Raw genomic sequence first — 19,004 nt, forward strand, 5'->3', positions numbered from 1 at the left:
TCCTTAGAGATGGGGTGGAGCAGGATCTGCCAGTACCCCTTACTGAGGTCGAGGGTGGTGCTGAAACGGGCCTCCCCTAGGTGGTCAAGCAGTTCATGCACATGGGGCATAGGATATGCATCGAACCTTGAGATGGCATTGATCCACTGGAAGTCTATACAGAAGCACCATGTGCCATCAGGCTTGGGCACCAAGACCACTGGACTGCACCACTCACTCTACGACAGCTTGATGACTCCTAGGGCTAGCATGGCCTGTACTTCCTCCTCGACCTCCTGCCACATTCGGTGCGGCAGGGGCCTGGTCGTCTCCCAGATTACCTTCCCCGGCTCGGTCTGGATGGCATGATGGACCAAGGTCAGGTAACCGGGTAGGACCGTAAAGGTTCTCCTGAAAACCTGCAGGAGACATTGGGCCTGCTTACACTGCTCCTCTGTGAGCGTGTCCCTGAGCTGGGGGCCTGCAGGGTCCTCTGTCAGGGGTGCACGGGGACCCAACTCTGGTTCTGGTGGGTAAGGGTTAATTAATAGGCCCTCCCGCTTCCGCCATGGTTTCAATATATTCACGTGATACCACTGGGTCTTCTTCTGCCGGTCGGGCTGGTGGACTTCATAGATGATGGGCCCAACCTTCTGGGCCACCTCATAGGGTCCCTGCAAATGGGCCAGCAGCTTCAACTTGCTTGACAGTAAGAGGAGCAGGACCCAATCACCTGGCTCAAAGGCACAGACCCGCGCTTCCTGGTTATAGGTTTGTGCCTGGGCTTCCTGCACGGCTTTTAAGTTTTCGTATGCTAGGGCTCCAGCCTGAGCGAGGTGTTGCTGGAGCTGGAGAACATACTTCAGGAAGCCCTGGTCTGGAGATGGCGACTGCTCCCATGTCTCCAGCATTAAGTTTAACAGGCCCTGCGGGCAGCGGCCATATAGTAGCTCAAACGGGGAGAACTTTGTCGTTGACTGGGATACCTCGCAGATGGCCAGCACTAGAGGTGGGAGTAGCTGGTCCCACCGGCGTAGCTCCTCTGGGGGGAACTTGCACAACATCTCCTTCAGGGTCCGACTGAACCGTTCCACCCCCCTGTCAGTCTGTGGGTGGTAGAAGGAGGTGTGTAACTGTTTGACTCTCAGGAGCTCGCATATCTGCTGCAACAGCCGGGAGGTGAAGTTGGTGCCCTGGTCCATTAGGATTTCCGGGGCAGGCCCACTCGAGCGAAGATCTTCACTAGTTCACAGGCGATGGTTTGGGCGGTGGTGCTCCGCAATGGCATGGCCTTGGGAAAACAGGTGGCATAATCCACGATGACCAACTCATACTGGAATCCCATGGCACTTCTTGGGAGCGGGCCCACCAGTTCCATGGCCATCCGCTCAAATGGCATCTCCACTATGGGCATGGGAACCAAAGGGGCCTTGGTCACCCGTCAGGGAGCCACTAACTGTTACTCCGGGCAGGAGCTGCAATAGTTCCTCACCTCCTGGTGAACACCGGGCCAGAAGAACCACGTCAAAATCCGGGCAAGGGTCTTTTCATGGCCCAAGTACCCAGCAGCAGGAATGTCATGTGCGAGCTTCATTATGGCTCGTCGGTGGCACAGAGGCACCAGCAGCTGTGTCCATGGTTCTTTCATGTGTGGATCTCATTCCACCCCGTAAAGACTCCAATTGGTCCCCAGGACACTCGGTGCAGGGGGCATGGATCCCTGTTGAGGTGGGAGTTTGGGGCATCTGACCCAAAGCCCCGAGCGAGCCTCTTGTCCGCAGGGGAGACTCTGCACTTTGGTCTGAACGCCCCTTTCTTTTCGGAGTTAGGGCGCTCTGGCCCGGTGGGGGTGGGCTCTGGTAGCTGGCCCCACCGGCACTTCAGCGGCAAGGAAGTCTTCCATCAGTGCAGTGGTGGTGGCTAGCGTCGCTGGCTGATGGCGAAGCACCCAGGCACTTCCTTGCGCTGGGAGGATGTGTACGAACTGTTCTAAAATAACTTGTTCCATGACCTCATCAGCAGTCCTCCTCTCCGGCTGTAACCACCGCTTGCACTCAGGGGCGGCAGGCTTGTCTAATTTTTGTTGGTGCTCAGAACAGGTCCAAGTCCCGCTCTCCCTCCCCCCGCCCGCACACACACACACACACCTGCCTTGTAAGCCAATACACAGTAACTCCTCATTTAGAGGTCACCTCGTTTTGTTGTTATGTTGCTGATCAATTAGAGCAGTGGCTCTAGAACCTTTTTTTCCGTGGACAACTTGACAATTTCTGAGGGTCTTGGAGCTCCGCTTAATGATCTCTCCAAACTTTGTTTGGACCGTTAGCTGACTATTGTAAAGTGCTTTGGATAAAAGCGCTACTTAAAAAAAACCCTAAATAATAATAAACTTTTTTTGTTCTACACATAAAAGCACACAACTCATATTTTAATATCAGTAGTCTTAACCTTTCGAATGCGATGGATGTGCCCTCTCTCCCCCACGGCAGCAGCCCCCAAGCTGGGGCTGGGAAGAAGGGGGGGGTCTTTCCCTCTCTCCCCGACCGCAGGAGCCCCTGAGTTCTGGCTGGAAAGGAGGGGGGGTCTCTCCCTCTCTCCACCACAGCAGCAGCCCCCAAGCTGGGGCTGGGAAGGAGGGGGGGTCTCTCCCTCTCTCCCCTGCCTCAGCAGCCCCCAAGCTGGGACTAGGAAGAAGGGGGGGGTCTCTCCCTCTCTCCCTCACTGCAGCAGCCCCTGAACTCTGGCTGGAAAGGAGGGGGGGTCTCTCCCCTGCCACAGCAGCCACAGAGCTGAAGCTGGGAAGGACGGGGGTCTCTCCCCAGCAGCCAGAGCCCTGGAGCCTCTTTCTCTGGCAGCCGTAGCCCTGCATGTCCCAAATTCCCCCCACCCCCTCTTCTCACCCCACTGCCCCCTCCCACCTACCCCTTATTCCCCCCAAGGCCACCACCTCCCCTTACACGTGCATCTTCTCCAGGGTCCAGGCACCTAATTAGAGGAGCCACACCTGTGCAGCTCCACTAATTAGGTGGGTGGCCCTTCATTCTCTCATGTGCAGCCGCCCAGAAGTTCACCTTAGAGGGAACTATCCGCAGACCACCTGAATGGAGCTCGCGGACCACTGGTGGTCCACAGACCAGAGTTTGAGAACCTCTGAATTAGAGAACAGGCTCGTTTAAAGTTGCCCAATGTGCCCTTATAACGTTGTTCGGCAGTTGCCTGCTTTGTCCACTGCTTGCAGAAAGAGCAGCCCGTTGGAGCTAGCTGGTGGGGGTAGTGTGACCAGATGTCCTGATTTTATAGGGACAGTCCTGATTTTTGGGTCTTTTTCATACATAGGCTCCTATTACCCCCAACCCTCTGTCCTGATTTTTCACACTTGCTGTCTGGTCACCCTAAGAGCAGGGGTGGGAAGGAGGAAGAGGGGTGCTGTTGTCAGGGTGTCCCCTTCTCCCATTCCTACCCCCCACATCTCCACAGAGCAGGGTGGGACTCGACAGGGCTCAGAATGGAGGGAGTTTGCTGGCAGCAGCTGCTGTCTCAAAGTCTCTCACACATAGGGATGTGTTTCTGTCTCGGTCTCTGCCATGCTGTCTTCCCCCCACCCCCCTCCATTCCTGCTGCCTTATAGATTGTGAGGCTGCATTAACAACAATGTGTTACCCTTGAGGGCTCAGCCAAGTGCGAGTTCATTATTTAGCAGTAAGGCATTCCCTGGGAAATATCCCACCCTCTGACTTCACCACCTCCATCAAGCTTCACAATCATCATTGCTGTGTATAGTATTAAATTGTTTAAAACTTATACTGTGTATATACATAAAATATAGTCTTTTGTCTGGAAAAAAAATTTCCCTGGAACCTCACCCCCCATTTACATTAATTCTTATGAGGGAATTGGATTCGCTTAACATCGTTTCACTTAAAGTACCATTTTTCAGGAACATAAAAACAACGTTAAGTGAGGAGTTACTGTATATTTTTTAAAATAATGTAAAAATGTGAGGGCTCTGGGGTGGGTCTGGTGATGAGGGGTTTCGGGTGTGGGGGGGGGCTCAAGCAGAGGGCTGTGGTGCAGGAGTGAGGGCTTTGGATGAGGGGTTTGGGATGTGGGAGGGGGCTAAGGGCTAGGGCAGAGGGTTGGGGTTCAGGGGGTGAGGGCTCTGGGGTGGGACAGGGCTGGGGATGAGGAGTTGGGGTGCAGACAGGCTGCCCTGGGGCAAGGGCCAGAGAGGAGGATTCCCCCCAGCCCTCTCCCCACAGGCAGCAACGAGCTCTGGGGGAGGGCCCCCCTGCACCACACTAACCTCGCACCACTGTCACTGCACGTGCTCCTAGGGCCCCTCTCAGGTGCAGAAAGCCCCCTCGCCTCCCCTGTGGTGGGTGTTGCGGGGGACTGCCATCACATGTGCACCTCCTCCCCTGCTGCTGCCCCTCACTGTAGCCACACTGGGGGGTGGGGAGGTGGGGCTGCCCCTTGTCCAGCGTGGGGCAGGAGTGGTGACTGCTGGAGGGGAGCCCCACTGGAAAATGAAAGGGTCTAAGGGGGAAGGGCAGGCTCAGGGTCAGCCTGCCCTGGCAGTAGTTGATGGGGCGCTAGGACCTGCGGCGGCAGTTGATGCAGGGAGGCAGCCTGGAGCTTCAGGGGCGAGACAGGGACACTCCACTCTGGGGCCCCGGGGAGGTGCGCCAGGGCAGCAAGTGGGGGCCAGGGGACACTTGGGGGAGGTGCGTGGGGGTGACAGGTGGGGCCGGGAGAGAGACCCGGCCCCAAACATTGGTGAAGCCAGGCCCCCGGACCCTGAATATTGCTGAAGCCCGGGCACCATGAGCCCATATAACTCGCCACCTATGCTTGCACGCTTCAGCTCTTGGCCACCAGCCGGGGTCTGGTGCCTCTGGGGTAGGTCTGGCTCCGGAACCGCTGCTGAAAGGTTTCCGGGCTAAGGTCCAAGGCGTCCAGGATCACTGTCTTTATCTGGCTATAATCCCTTGCGTCCTCTGTAGACAGCCCTCTGTACGCCGTTTGGGCTGTCCTGGTCAAGCACAGGGCCAAGAGAGTGGCCCACTGGTCAGGGGCCCACCCTACAATCAGTGCCACCCTTTCAAAAGTTACTAAAAAGGCCTCGGGACCATCATCAGGTCCCATCTTGGTTAGCCGCAGCGGCGCAGTGGTGCGGGGTGACCCGGCTGCATCTCCTGGCTGGGGCTCCGCGGGGCGAGGCAGTGCCATCGCGAGCTGCTGTATGCGTTGTCATTGGTGTTCCTGGTGCTGAACCTGCAGGTCCCAAATCAGCTGCTGCTGCTGCTGCTGGGCGGCCTGCTGCCGCTCCTGGCTCTCTGTCAGGAGCTTGATAAGTTTGTCCACATCCATGGCTCTTTCTGGGGTGCGTGCCCCCCAGGCCCCTTCTCACAGGGGTCGAGGGATTGTGCCCACATTCTCCACCACATGTAGAGAGGTGAGCCGGGGCTTGTCTCTCTCCGGGGCAGCGGGGAACCACACCGCCTCACTAAACACAGCAAGAGGTCTTGTGGGGAATTAGTTCGGCCGCGGGAGTCTTCCTCAGGGGCCCTTGTGACAGCAGAAACAAACACAGTGAGCCCAGGCCCGAGGTCAGGGCGGGGCAAGGGTGAGTCAGGCGCTCAGGCCCTCAGGCAGGGGCTGAGCAACAACAGTACATAAGCAGCGAGCGAGGCCCTTGGTTCCAAAGGCCCGGGGAGAGGGGGAGGCTGCCACCCGCGAGTTTGGGTGGCAGGGGAGACCCAGGCCCTCCCACTCCACTGCGTCCCAGCCCGGGGCCCTAGCAGTGGCAAACGACCCGCTGCTGCATCGGGGGATCCCGGCCGCTACACACTGACATGGGTTCTGGCCGTGCTGCAGCCAGACTAGGGTCAGCTGCCCCCAGGCTACTTCCAGACTCCCCCTCTGAAGGTACCTGGGTCGGGGTGGTGTCCTCGCGGGGGTCCAGCACCATGGGTTCCTCAGGACAGCTGGCGAGGGGTAGACTCGGTAACTCCTCCTGGTAGCTGGCGTGGGGCAGGTCGGGCCAGTCCTTAGGTTTACCACGGGCCACTGGGGTTTCCCAATCGCAAGCTAAGCTGGAGGCGTCTGGCCTCCCCGGCAGCTGCTCTCTCAGTGAGCTCCGAGGTCGAGCTTTTATACTTCCAGGGCAACGCCTGACCCAATGAGGGATGGGCTCAGAGCTCCCTGCCTCTGCCCACTCTGGTGTCCGGAGGTACTCGTCTCTCTCAGGGGTGGCGGGGAACCACACCACCTCACTACAGTGAGAAATGTCCCTGAAGAGGGACGGGTGGCGGGATAGGCAGGAGGGATAGATATGGAATCGGGTTTCTATTGCTGATGAATTCCAACGCCCACTTGTCTGAGGTGACATTCCGCCATGTTGGGTAGAATGGGGTCAGATGGTCAGCAAATTGATGAAGAGTTTCTGAGGGTGGCAGCACATGGTCTAGGTGGAAGTGTCTCGGGGACTCAACCAAGATCTCAAAACTGCGGTTTTGAGGTAGGTCGTGAGATGTAGATGATTGTAATGGGGCCTGTCTACGTTTAGAAGGAGGTCTCTGTTATCTCCACTGCAGGTCAGAGTGTCGTTGAGTTAGAAGGACAGCCAGAGGTCAAGATCTTGGGGTAGGGTGATATCTACCTGGTCTTTTCTTCTGTGCTGTGTATAAATGCTGAGTGATCTCAATGTTGCTTTTGAATCTTTTAGGGAATAGAGGGATTCATCAATCCATAATGGTTTGGAGCTTTTGAATGGCACATCCTCTACTGCGGCCTGCACTTCCTTCAGGAATCCCAACAGGTGTGGCCATGAACTCCATCTCATAACCACTGATGTTGCTATTGACAAAGCCTCATAATGGGAAATTCTGAATTATAGAGTTGCCATTGAGACATCTATCCTCTTCCACTCTTCAACACTGGGGGTCATTTTGGAGTCAAGTTGTCTCCCCATTTCATTCACCGCATTGACCACCAGAGAGTTTGGTGTGGGATATGAAAATAAGAAGCCCATGTCCATTAAATTAGCAGATGTTGCGGGGTTGGGGTTGGCATCACTGCGTCGTCTAGTGAAGATGATGAGAAATTGGGGACCCCAGAAATGGACACAGTATTCCAGTGGCAGAGCCAAAGACAGAATTAATATAACCTTCAGAGTCCTATTAAAGATCATCCCCATGCCCTCTGGCCCTCTGCCTACCCAACCCATTCCTACTGAAGGGGTTTTGTGAGGTTCAAGGAAAAGGGTACAGCCATGCTGAGAAAGAAATTGCACCTGTTCAGATCACAGACAATCTGTGTCTGACTGGCCCAGTCATGGGACAGGAATGGTGAGTGGGTTCTTGAATGATATCACCCTGGGGAACAGTAGGTGGGATTGTATATAAAGGGGTTAACAGCTCTTACTGGAGAGCTCAGGCATGCACGGGGACAGCACCCTCAGCACACTGCTGCCAGGGACAGGGGCATCCAGGAAACTCTTCTGGCAGAAAGTCACAAGACCTCTGACCATGAGAGCTGGTATCTGTCAGACTCCTGGGCTTTGTGGCTATTCCAGCATGTCCTGAACTCTGCTGTGTGAGGGGAGAACCCCCCTCACTGATGCGGGATGCAATTAAGGACCCCTGAAGTTCCCAGAAAAACTTTCCCATCCAAGGGGATACTCTGTCTTTCAATATCAAGAGTTCCCCCTCGGGGCACTGTATGAAACCCCACAGAGATGTTTAAGACTTACCATGATCTCCTGGGTGCAGTGTAGAACAAGCTGCTAAATATTTCCCTGATCAAATCTCACTCTGTGTGATCATCTCAGAAATCAAAGCAAACTCATTCTTGCCATCATGCCATTCTTTGCAAAATGAGATACAGGCTCACATATGTCCTATTTGTCTTTCTTTTCTGAAAATTGGGTTAATGAACATTTCTTTCCTCTCAACAGCCTCCATGGTGATGACTTCATCGGTGCTCCAGGACTGGAGCACCCATGGAATAAAAGCATGGGTGCTCAGCACTCACCGGCTGGTCCGGCCAATCAGCTCCTCCCCCTCCACCACAGCACCTCCTGCCCACACTGATCAGCTGTTCTGCAGAGGGCAGGAGGTGCTCAGGGGAAGGAGCACAGACAGGAAGAGGTGGAACAAGTGCAGGGCGCTCTTGGAAGAGGCGGTGGAACGGGGCAGGAAGAGGTGGAGTGGGAGCGGGAAGAGGCAGGGAAGGGGTGGGGCCTGAAAGGAAAGGGTATAGTAGGGGCAGGGTCTGGGGCAGACAGGTGGTCAAGCACCATCAAGGAAATCAAAACGCTGGCACCTCTGCCTACACTGCCCCCACAGACTGGGTGAATGAATCAAACCTTAACAACGTCTCCTTCATTTTGAAGTGAAAAATCAGAACAGTCCATTTTAATATGGAGGAAATAGAAACTTTTGACTCTGCAGAGATGCTTTTGTGTCTCTTCTTTTCATCCAAAAAGCCTTTTTCCCCCCTGAAATAGACACATTCCCATGGAAAGTTTCTGCCATCACCTTGTGCTCATCGTGAATACACTGGACCCGAAGACAGAATATCTAGGGTCTATTTCCTGCTCTAGCAAACATCCCTGTGTGACTATCAGCACTTCCTTTGCAGCGGGAATGTCAAAGAGCCAACACTGGGGGCTCTGCACAGGATGTGGGTTCCCACTTTGGGGGAAGCTCTTCGGGGAAGACAATTCTCCCTCCATCCCTGAGGCACAGGGTGGAGTGTCTGCATGGCCTCAGCTACTACAAGGTCAGGCACAGCACGAGCAACTCGGTCCTGCCACACTCCCCATCCAGAGCTTTTCCATTCAGTGGATATGTTCAGTTCCTGTAGCGTGTAGATGTTTTTTCTCTCCTGCCCGACTGCCCTTGAACCCCGACCCCCTCTCACTTTCTTTGCAAAGTGCTGATGAGGTCTCAGCTCGCTGACATACCAGGATTCCAGAGTAATCTGCACAGACCCTCCACTGCCCAGATGCACGGGGCATGCAATAGAGCATCCCTTCTGCAGCTCAAATTGTTGGAACCAATACAGGGCACACTAAGTTTAGTCAGTGGACTGTAAGTATTGAGTAAAGTAGGCAAACTCACCCATTGGCTCCTGGAGTTCCTCTGCAAAAGAAAAATGGGGAGAAGAAGAAAACAGTTCAGTGAATGTCCATTGACTTATGGATTGAAGTGAGTGAATGAGATCCTTTCTTTGTTGATTAGCATAAATATTGGCCATAGGTAGTGAGCTAGCTCTTCAATCCGTGGGCTAGCCCCATTCCTATCCCGCTATGGAGTAGGATCTGGTGTGCACAGCACGGCGGAAGAAGGAGGGTGTTTGGGAAAAAAAAAAGGGAGAGGGTTTTCTTTTTCCTCACCACAATGGAGGACGTAGTGCGGGCACTGATACAAGCCACAGCTGCCCAGCAGGAGGCTCCCCGTGTCCAGGCAGCCGCCCAACAGGAGGCAGTGAGCCTGCAGCAAGAGACTAATCGCCTGCTGATGGACCAGGCTGCTCAAGACCAGGCTATGTTTCAGGAACTGGTAAACCAGGTAAAAGCCCTTACAGAGCTGAACTGCGGCCATGATGGGACGCAGATCATGCGGGCCAGCAATTGGCTGCAGAAAATGACGCGGGAGGATGATGTAGAGGCATACCTCCTGCCCTTTGAGAGGACAGCCCTGTGGGAGGCTTGGCCCTGAGAACAGTGGTCTGCCATCCTCGCTCCATTCCTGTGTGGGGAGGCCCAGAAGGCCTCCTATGATTTGCTTGAAGAGGCTGCGGCAGACTACCCCCAGCTGAAAGGAGAGATCCTGGCGGATCTGGGGTAACGATCGCACTGCGGTAATCTGCACAGACCCTCCACTTCCCAGATGCAAGGGGCATGCAATGAGAGCATTCCTTCTGCAGCTGAAATTGTTGGAACCAATACAGGGCACACAAAGTTTGGTCAGTGGACTGTAAGTATTGAGTAAAGTAGGCAAACTCACCCACTGGCTCCTGGAGTTCCTCTGCAAAAGAAAAATGGGGAGAAGAAGAAAACAGTTCAGTGAATGTCCATTGACTTATGGATTGAGGAGGGTGAATGAGATCCTTTCTTTGTTGATTAGCATAAATATTGGCCATGGGTAGTGAGCTAGCTCTTCAATCTGTGGGCTAGCCCCATTCCTATCCCGCTATGGAGTAGATAGAGAAGATGATATTCTTGCTTTGATCAATTGAAGAAAAAACTTCATGGCGACAACTAATTAGAAAAGGTGAATATGACACACTACGCTCCTCTGCCAGTATCGGTTCTGCTGTGCAAGGAGCAGTAACACCATTTACATCATGAGCTGCATTCCATTTCCTGGTTCAATGCAGAGTCCTTTCGGTGTGTACATGGCCTTTCCTACCGTGTCTCTGCAAGAGTGTTCTGGTTCTTGGAGAATACAAACAACTAGCGGGTGAGTCTATTTCAATTTCGGCAATGTATGCGCAGCACTCCTCAGAACCAGCAAGTGCTCAGATTTGTTATTGACAAAATTAGCCAAGTAATCTTTGCTCTATCAAAAACAGGAAAGTGGGGTGAATGAATGAAACTCAATGAATTTTCTTTTCCTTCCACAAGATTCCTACGGAGCCGTAGAGTACACAAAAGACAAAGACTTACTTTTTCTCTCTTCCAAGTCTCCTAAACAAGAAAAAAAAATCTTTAAAGATAACAATCTCACCTTTTATAATAATATGGCGAAGAACAAAGGTAACTAATAGTGCACAGAAGCATAGAATCATAGAAGATTACGGTTCAAAGAGGCTTCAGGAGGTCATCTAGCCCAAACCCTTGCTCAAAACAGGACCAGCACCAATTAAATTATCACAGCCAGGGCTTTCTCAAGCTGGGCCTTATATACCTCTAAGGATGCAGATTCACCACCTCCCTAGGTAACCCATTCCAGTGCTTCACCACCCTCCGAGTAAAAAATATCAAAAGCTGTGTTTATTGGCGAATAGCTCTGAGTGAGCAAGTGTCTACACAATGAACATCATACTGTCTAAGGCCTCTACAACATGGGCCAGAGAACTTCCCCCAAACAATTCATCTTTGCATTAGAGCAGATCCTTTACAAAGAACATACAACCTTGATTTCAAAAATGTCCAGTGATGGAGGATCCACCAGAACCCATGTTACATTGTTACAATGTTTAATCATCCTCACGCTTAAAAATCTATGCCTTATTTCTAGTCGGACTTCCCTAATTTCAATTTCCAGCCATTGGATTTTCCTAGACCATTCTCTGCTAGACTAAAGAGCCCATTATCACATATTTGTTCTCTATGTACTTATTTGTTCTCAGCTACTACAAGGTCAGGCACAGCACGAGCAACTCGGTCCTGCCACACTCCCCATCCAGAGCTTTTCCATTCAGTGGAATGATCAGTTCCTGTAGCGTGTAGATGTTTTTTCTCTCCTGCCCGACTGCCCTTGAACCCCGACCCCTCTGACTTTCTTTGCAAAGTGCTGATGAGGTCTCAGCTCGCTGACATACCAGGATTCCAGAGTAATCTACCAGACCCTCCACTTCTCAGATGCACGGGGCATGCAATGAGAGCATCCCTTCTGCAGCTGAAGTTGTTGAAACCCATACAGGGCACACGAAGTTTAGTCAGTGGACTGTAAGTATTGAGTACAGTTGGCAAACTCACCCATTTGCTCCTGGAGTTCCTCTGCAAAAGAAAAATGGGGAGAAGAAGAAAACAGTTCAGTGAATGTCCACTGACTTATGGATTGAGGAGGGTGAATGAGATCCTTTCTTTGTTGATTAGCATAAATATTGGCCATGGGTAGTGAGCTAGCTCTTCAATCCGTGGGCTAGCCCCATTCCTATCCCGCTACGGAGTAGATAGAGAAGATGATATTCTTGCTTTGATCAATTGAAGAAAAAACTTCATGGCGACAACTAATTAGCAAAAGGTGAATATGACACACTACGCTCCTCTGCCAGTATGGGTTCTGCTGTGCAAGGAGCAGTAACACCATTTACATCATGAGCTGCCTTCCATTTGCTGGTTCAATGCAGAGTCCTTTCGGTGTGTACATGGCCTTTCCTACCATGTCTCTGCAAGAGTGTTCTGGTTCTTGGAGAATACAAACAACTAGCGGGTGAGTCTATTTCAATTTCGGCAATGTATGAGCAGCACTCCTCAGAACCAGCAAGTGCTCAGATTTGTTATTGACAAAATTAGCTTCGTAATCTACTCTATCAAAAACAGGAAAGCGGGCTGAGGTCTAATAAATCAATGATTTTTCTTTTCTTTCTAGAAAACTCCTACACAGCAGTAGAGCACACGGAAGAAAAAGGACACAGACTTACTTAGTCTCTTTTCCAAGTCTCCTAAAAAAGAGAAAATATGTTTAAAGATAACAATAGCAGCCTTTGTAATAAGAAAGCCAAGAACAAAGGTAACACATGTTATCTAATCTTTTAATCATTCTGGTGCTCTTCTCTTAACCCTCTCCAGTTCGAGAACTTCTTTCTTCAGTGGGGGACACCAGAACTGCACAAACTATTCCAGCAACAGAGCCAAATACAGAGCTAATATTATCTCTATAGTCCTCATTAAGATCACCATCGTGGTCTCTGGCCTGGGGCCCAGTATACACTTTCCTACTGAAGGGCTTCTATGAGCTCCAGTGAAAGGGGTACTTCCTCTTCCACCTCAGTGATTCCTGCCCGCCACTGATCACCTCTTCTGCAGAGGACAGGAGGTGCTGGGGGGGAGGAGTTGGGGAAGGAAGAGGTGGAAACTTCAGTTTGTGGTGCGTGCAAGGCGCTGGGAGCAAGGGGCGCCAGGAGCTGAGAGTGAGAACACATACTGTTGGAGGACTGAGGAATACAAGCATTATCAGACACCAGGAGGAAGGTCCTATGGCGAGGATAAAGAAGCTGTTGGGAGGAGCCCATGGGGAAGTAGCCCAGGGAGTTGTAGCTATCGCACAGCTCTTCCAGGACGCACTCTAGACAGCTGCATTCCACAGGGCCCTGGGCTGGAACCCGGAGTAGAGGGGGGGCCCCAGGTTCCCCCCAAACCTCCCAACTCATGTTCAGACACAGGAGGAGTTGACCTGGACTGTGGGTTCACAAAAACGGCCAAACTCAGGGCTGCTGTGAAGCTCCAAGGCGAGCAAATCCGCCAATAAGCGCAAGACCCACCAAGGTAGAGGAGGAACTTTCTCACAACTGGTGTCAGAAGTAGGATCTGGTGTGCACAGGACGGCGGAAGAAGGCAGGTGTTTGGGAAAAAAAAAGGGAGAGGGTTTTCTTTTTCCTCACCACAAAGGAGGACGTAGTGCAGGCACTGATACAAGCCACAGCTGCCCAGCAGGAGGCTCCTCGTGTCCAGGCAGCCGCCCAACAGGAGGCAGTGAGGCTGCAGCAAGAGACTAATCGCCTGCTGGTGGACCAGGCTGCTCAAGACCGGGCTATGTTGCAGGAATTGGTAAACCAGGTAAACGTCCTTACAGAGCTGAACTACGGCCATGATGGGACGCAGATCATGCGGGCCAGCAATTGGCTGCAGAAAATGACGCGGGAGGATGATGTAGAGGCATACCTCCTGCCCTTTGAGAGGACAGCCCTGCGGGAGGCTTGGCCCTGAGAACAGTGGTCTGCCATCCTCGCTCCATTCCTGTGTGGGAAGGCCCAGAAGGCCTCCTATGATTTGCCTGAAGAGGCTGCGGCAGACTACCCCCAGCTGAAAGCAGAGATCCTGACGGATCTGGGGTAACGATCGCAGTGCGGGCCCAGAGTAATCTGCACAGACCCTCCACTTCCCAGATGCAAGGGGCATGCAATGAGAGCATTCCTTCTGCAGCTGAAATTGTTGGAACCAATACAGGGCACACAAAGTTTGGTCAGTGGACTGTAAGTATTGAGTACAGTTGGCAAACTCACCCACTGGCTCCTGGAGTTCCTCTGCAAAAGAAAAATGTGGACGAGAAGAAAACAGTTCAGTGAATGTCCATTGACTTATGGATTGAGGAGGGTGAATGAGATCCTTTCTTTGTTGATTAGTATAAATATTGGCCATGGGTAGTGAGTTAGCTCTTCAATCCGTGGGCTAGCCCCATTCCTATCCCGCTACGGAGTAGATAGAGAAGATGATATTCTCGCTTTAATCAATTGAAGAAAAAACTTCATGGCGACAACTAATTAGAAAAGGTGAATATGACACACTACACTCCTCTGCCAGTATGGGTTCTGCTGTGCAAGGAGCAGTAACACCATTTACATCATGAGCTGCCTTCCATTTGCTGGTTCAATGCAGAGTCCTTTCGGTGTGTACATGGCCTTTCCTACCGTGTCTCTGCAAGAGTGTTCTGGTTCTTGGAGAATACAAACAACTAGCGGGTGAGTCTATTTCAATTTCGGCAATGTATGAGCAGCACTCCTCAGAACCAGCAAGTGCTCAGATTTGTTATTGACAAAATTAGCCAAGTAATCTTTGCTCTATCATAAACAGGAAAGTGGGGTGAATGAATGAAACTCAATGAATTTTCTTTTCATTCCACAAGATTCCTACAGAGCAGTAGAGTACACAAAAGAAAAAGGCAAAGACTTACTTCTTCTCTTTTCCAAGTCTCCTAAACAAGAAAAAAAAATCTTTAAAGATAACAATCTCACCATTTATAATAATATGGCGAAGAACAAAGGTAACTAATAGTGCACAGAAGCATAGAATCATAGAAGATTACGGTTCAAAGAGGCTTCAGGAGGTCATCTACCCAAACCCTTGCTCAAAACAGCACCAGCACCAATTAAATTATCACAGCCAGGGCTTTCTCAAGCTGGGCCTTATATACCTCTAAGGATGCAGATTCACCACTTCCCTAGGTAACCCATTCCAGTGCTTCACCACCCTCCGAGTAAAAAATATCAAAAGCTGTGTTTATTGGCGAATAGCTCTGAGTGAGCAAGTGTCTACACAATGAACATCATACTGTCTAAGGCCTCTACAACATGGGCCAGAGAACTTCCCCCAAACAATTCATCTTTGCATTAGAGCAGATCCTTTACAAAGAACATACAACCTTGATTTCAAAAATGTCCAGTGATGGAGGATCCACCAGAACCCATGTTACATTGTTACAATGTGTAATCATCCTCACGCTTAAAAATCTATGCCTTATTTCTAGTCGGACTTTCCTAATTTCAATTTCCAGCCATTGGATTTTCCTAGACCATTCTCTGCTAGACTAAAGAGCCCATTATCACATATTTGTTCTCTATGTACTTATTTGTTCTCAGCTACTACAAGGTCAAGCACAGCACGAGCAACTCGGTCCTGCCACACTCCCCATCCAGAGCTTTTCCATTCAGTGGTTATGTTCAGTTCCTGTAGCGTGTAGATGTTTTTTCTCTCCTGCCCGACTGCCCTTGAACCCCGACCCCTCTCACTTTCTTTGCAAAGTGCTGGTGAGGTCTCAGCTCGCTGACATACCAGGATTCCAGAGTAATCTACACAGACCCTCCACTTCAGAGATGCACGGGGCATGCAATAGAGCATCCCTTCTGCAGCTGAAGTTGTTGAAACCCATACAGGGCACACGAAGTTTAGTCAGTGGACTGTAAGTATTGAGTACAGTTGGCAAACTCACCCATTGGCTCCTGGAGTTCCTCTGCAAAAGAAAAATGGGGAGAAGAAGAAAACAGTTCAGTGAATGTCCATTGACTTATGGATTGAGGAGGGTGAATGAGATCCTTTCTTTGTTGATTAGCATAAATATTGGCCATGGGTAGTGAGTTAGCTCTTCAATCCATGGGCTAGGCCGATTCCCATCCCGCTATGGAGTAGATAGAGAAGATGATATTCTTGCTTTGATCAATTGAAGAAAAAACTTCATGGCTACAACTAATTAGCAAAAGGTGAATATGACACACTACGCTCCTCTGCCAGTTTCGGTTCTGCTATGAAAGGAGCAGTTACACCATTTACATCATGAGCTGCGTTCCATTTGCTGGTTCAATGCAGAGTCCTTTCGGTGTGTACATGGCCTTTCCTACCGTGTCTCTGCAAGAGTGTTCTGGTTCTTGGAGAATACAAACAACTAGCGGGTGAGTCTATTTCAATTTCGGCAATGTATGAGCAGCACTCCTCAGAACCAGCAAGTGCTCAGATTTGTTATTGACAAAATTAGCCAAGTAATCTTTGCTCTATCATAAACAGGAAAGTGGGGTGAATGAATGAAACTCAATGAATTTTCTTTTCATTCCACAAGATTCCTACAGAGCAGTAGAGTACACAAAAGAAAAAGGCAAAGACTTACTTCTTCTCTTTTCCAAGTCTCCTAAACAAGAAAAAAAAATCTTTAAAGATAACAATCTCACCTTTTATAATAATATGGCGAAGAACAAAGGTAACTAATAGTGCACAGAAGCATAGAATCATAGAAGATTACGGTTCAAAGAGGCTTCAGGAGGTCATCTAGCCCAAACCCTTGCTCAAAACAGGACCAGCACCAATTAAATTATCACAGCCAGGGCTTTCTCAAGCTGAGCCTTATATACCTCTAAGGATGCAGATTCCACCACTTCCCTAGGTAACCCATTCCAGTGCTTCACCACCCTCCGAGTAAAAAATATCAAAAGCTGTGTTTATTGGCGAATAGCTCTGAGTGAGCAAGTGTCTACACAATGAACATCATACTGTCTAAGGCCTCTACAACATGGGCCAGAGAACTTCCCCCAAACAATTCATCTTTGCATTAGAGCAGATCCTTTACAAAGAACATACAACCTTGATTTCAAAAATGTCCAGTGATGGAGGATCCACCAGAACCCATGTTACATTGTTACAATGTGTAATCATCCTCACGCTTAAAAATCTATGCCTTATTTCTAGTCGGACTTTCCTAATTTCAATTTCCAGCCATTGGATTTTCCTAGACCATTCTCTGCTAGACTAAAGAGCCCATTATCACATATTTGTTCTCTATGTACTTATTTGTTCTCAGCTACTACAAGGTCAGGCACAGCACGAGCAACTCGGTCCTGCCACACTCCCCATCCAGAGCTTTTCCATTCAGTGGAATGATCAGTTCCTGTAGCGTGTAGATGTTTTTTCTCTCCTGCCCGACTGCCCTTGAACCCCGACCCCTCTGACTTTCTTTGCAAAGTGCTGATGAGGTCTCAGCTCGCTGACATACCAGGATTCCAGAGTAATCTACACAGACCCTCCACTTCCCAGATGCACGGGGCATGCAACGATAGCATCCCTTCTGCAGCTGAAGTTGTTGAAACCCATACAGGGCACACGAAGTTTAGTCAGTGGACTGTAAGTATTGAGTACAGTTGGCAAACTCACCCATTGGCTCCTGGAGTTCCTCTGCAAAAGAAAAATTGGGAGAAGAAGAAAACAGTTCAGTGAATGTCCATTGACTTATGAATTGAAGAGGATGAATGAGATCCTTTCTCTGTTGATTAGTATAAATATTGGCCAATTCCAGCCTTTGGATTTTGCTAGACCATTCTCTGCTAGACTAAAGAGCCCATTATCACATATTTGTCCTCTATGTACACACATATAGAGTGCAATCAAGTCACCCCTTCTCTTTGTTAAACTAAATAGATTGAGCTCTTTGAATCTATCACTATAACACATTATCTAATCCTTTAATCATTCTGGTGCTGTTCTCTGAACCGTCTCCAGTTTGACAACTTCTTTCTGCAGTGGGGGACACCAGAACTGCACACACTATTCCAAGAACACAGCGAAATACAGAGCTATTATAACCTCTATTGTCCTAACTAATATCATCCCCATGCCCTCTGGCCTGGGGCCTGGCGAACACTTTCCTACTGAAGGGCTTGTGTGAGCTCCAAGCAAAGGGGTACAGCTTTGCTGAGACAGAAATTGCACCTATTCCCATCACAGACGATGTGTGTGGGATAGGCCTATGTGTGTGTCAGGAAAGGTGAGTGGGTTGCTAAACTGCACCGCCCTGTGGAGCTCTGGGTGGGATTATGCCTCAAGAGATTAACAGCCCCCCCTGGAGATTCCAGGCATGGAGGGGGACAGCACCCTCAGCACCCTAGTGCCAAGGGCAGGGAAGGCCAGGACCCTCATCTTCTATTACTCCAAAAGGACATACACCTCCACTTGTCACATATTTGTCTTCAGAACATAAGAACAGCCAGACTGGGTCACACAAAAGGCCCATCTAGCCCAGTATCCTGTTGTCCGACAGCGGCCAATTCCAGGTGCCACAGAGGGAATGAACAGAACAGGTAATCATCATCAAGTGATCCATCCTCTATCACCCATTCCCAGCTTCTGGCAAACAGAGGCTAGGGACACCATTCCTGTCCATTCTGGCTAACAGCCATTGATGGAGCTATCCTCCATTAATTTATCCAGTTGTTTTTTGAACCCTCTTATAGTCTTGGCCTTCACAACATTCTCTGGCAAGGAGTTCCACAGGTTGACTGTGCGTTGTATGAAGAAATACTTCCTATTGTTTGTTTTAAACCTGCTGCCTATTAATTTCATTGGGTGACCCCTAGCTCTTGTGTTATGAGAAGGAGTAAATAACTCTTCCTTATCTACTTTCTCCACACCATTCATGATTTTTTAGACCTCAATCATATCCCCCCTTAGTTGTCTCTTTTCCAAGCTGAAAAGTCCCAGTCTTATTAATCTCTTTTCATATGGAAGCTGTTCCGTACCCTAATAATTTTTGTTGCCCTTTTCTGAAACTTTTCCAGTTCCAATATATCTTTTTTGAGATGGGGCGACCATATACATGCAGTATTCAATAGATAGGCGTACCATGGATTTGTATAGAGGCAATATGATATTTTCTGTCTTATTATCTATCCCTTTCTTAATGATTCCCAACATTCTGTTCGCATTTTTGACCGTCACTGCACATTGAGTGGATGTTTTCAGAGAACTATCCACGACTCCAAGATCTCGTTCTTGAGTGGTAACAGCTAATTTAGACCCCATCATTGTATATGTA

The 19,004-nt window shown here is 50.0% G+C and overlaps 1 protein-coding gene across 20 annotated transcripts in view; it reads right to left on the minus strand.

Moving 5' to 3' along the window:
• Positions 1 to 19,004, minus strand: part of LOC141976244 (butyrophilin subfamily 1 member A1-like) — a 79,618-nt gene that overhangs the window by 40,262 nt on the left and 20,352 nt on the right. For 6 of the 20 annotated variants that reach the window (XM_074937115.1, XM_074937119.1, XM_074937112.1 and 3 more), the window contains exons 7-16: positions 17,348 to 17,368; positions 16,311 to 16,331; positions 15,642 to 15,662; positions 14,607 to 14,627; positions 13,939 to 13,959; positions 12,358 to 12,378; positions 11,690 to 11,710; positions 10,655 to 10,675; positions 9,993 to 10,013; positions 9,105 to 9,125 (exon numbers count right to left, since the gene is read on the minus strand). In XM_074937115.1, the coding sequence (XP_074793216.1) occupies positions 9,105 to 9,125; positions 9,993 to 10,013; positions 10,655 to 10,675; positions 11,690 to 11,710; positions 12,358 to 12,378; positions 13,939 to 13,959; positions 14,607 to 14,627; positions 15,642 to 15,662; positions 16,311 to 16,331; positions 17,348 to 17,368 (210 nt within the window). Of the gene's footprint in view, positions 1 to 9,104; positions 9,126 to 9,992; positions 10,014 to 10,654; positions 10,676 to 11,688; positions 11,711 to 12,357; positions 12,379 to 13,938; positions 13,960 to 14,606; positions 14,628 to 15,641; positions 15,663 to 16,310; positions 16,332 to 17,347; positions 17,369 to 19,004 lie in introns of all 20 variants that reach the window. The other 14 variants (XM_074937128.1, XM_074937126.1, XM_074937127.1 and 11 more) reach the window with 11 other exon arrangements.

This window comes from Natator depressus, chromosome 23 (genome assembly GCF_965152275.1).
Source record: "Natator depressus isolate rNatDep1 chromosome 23, rNatDep2.hap1, whole genome shotgun sequence".
In the NCBI taxonomy this organism is placed as follows: Eukaryota; Metazoa; Chordata; order Testudines; family Cheloniidae; genus Natator; species Natator depressus.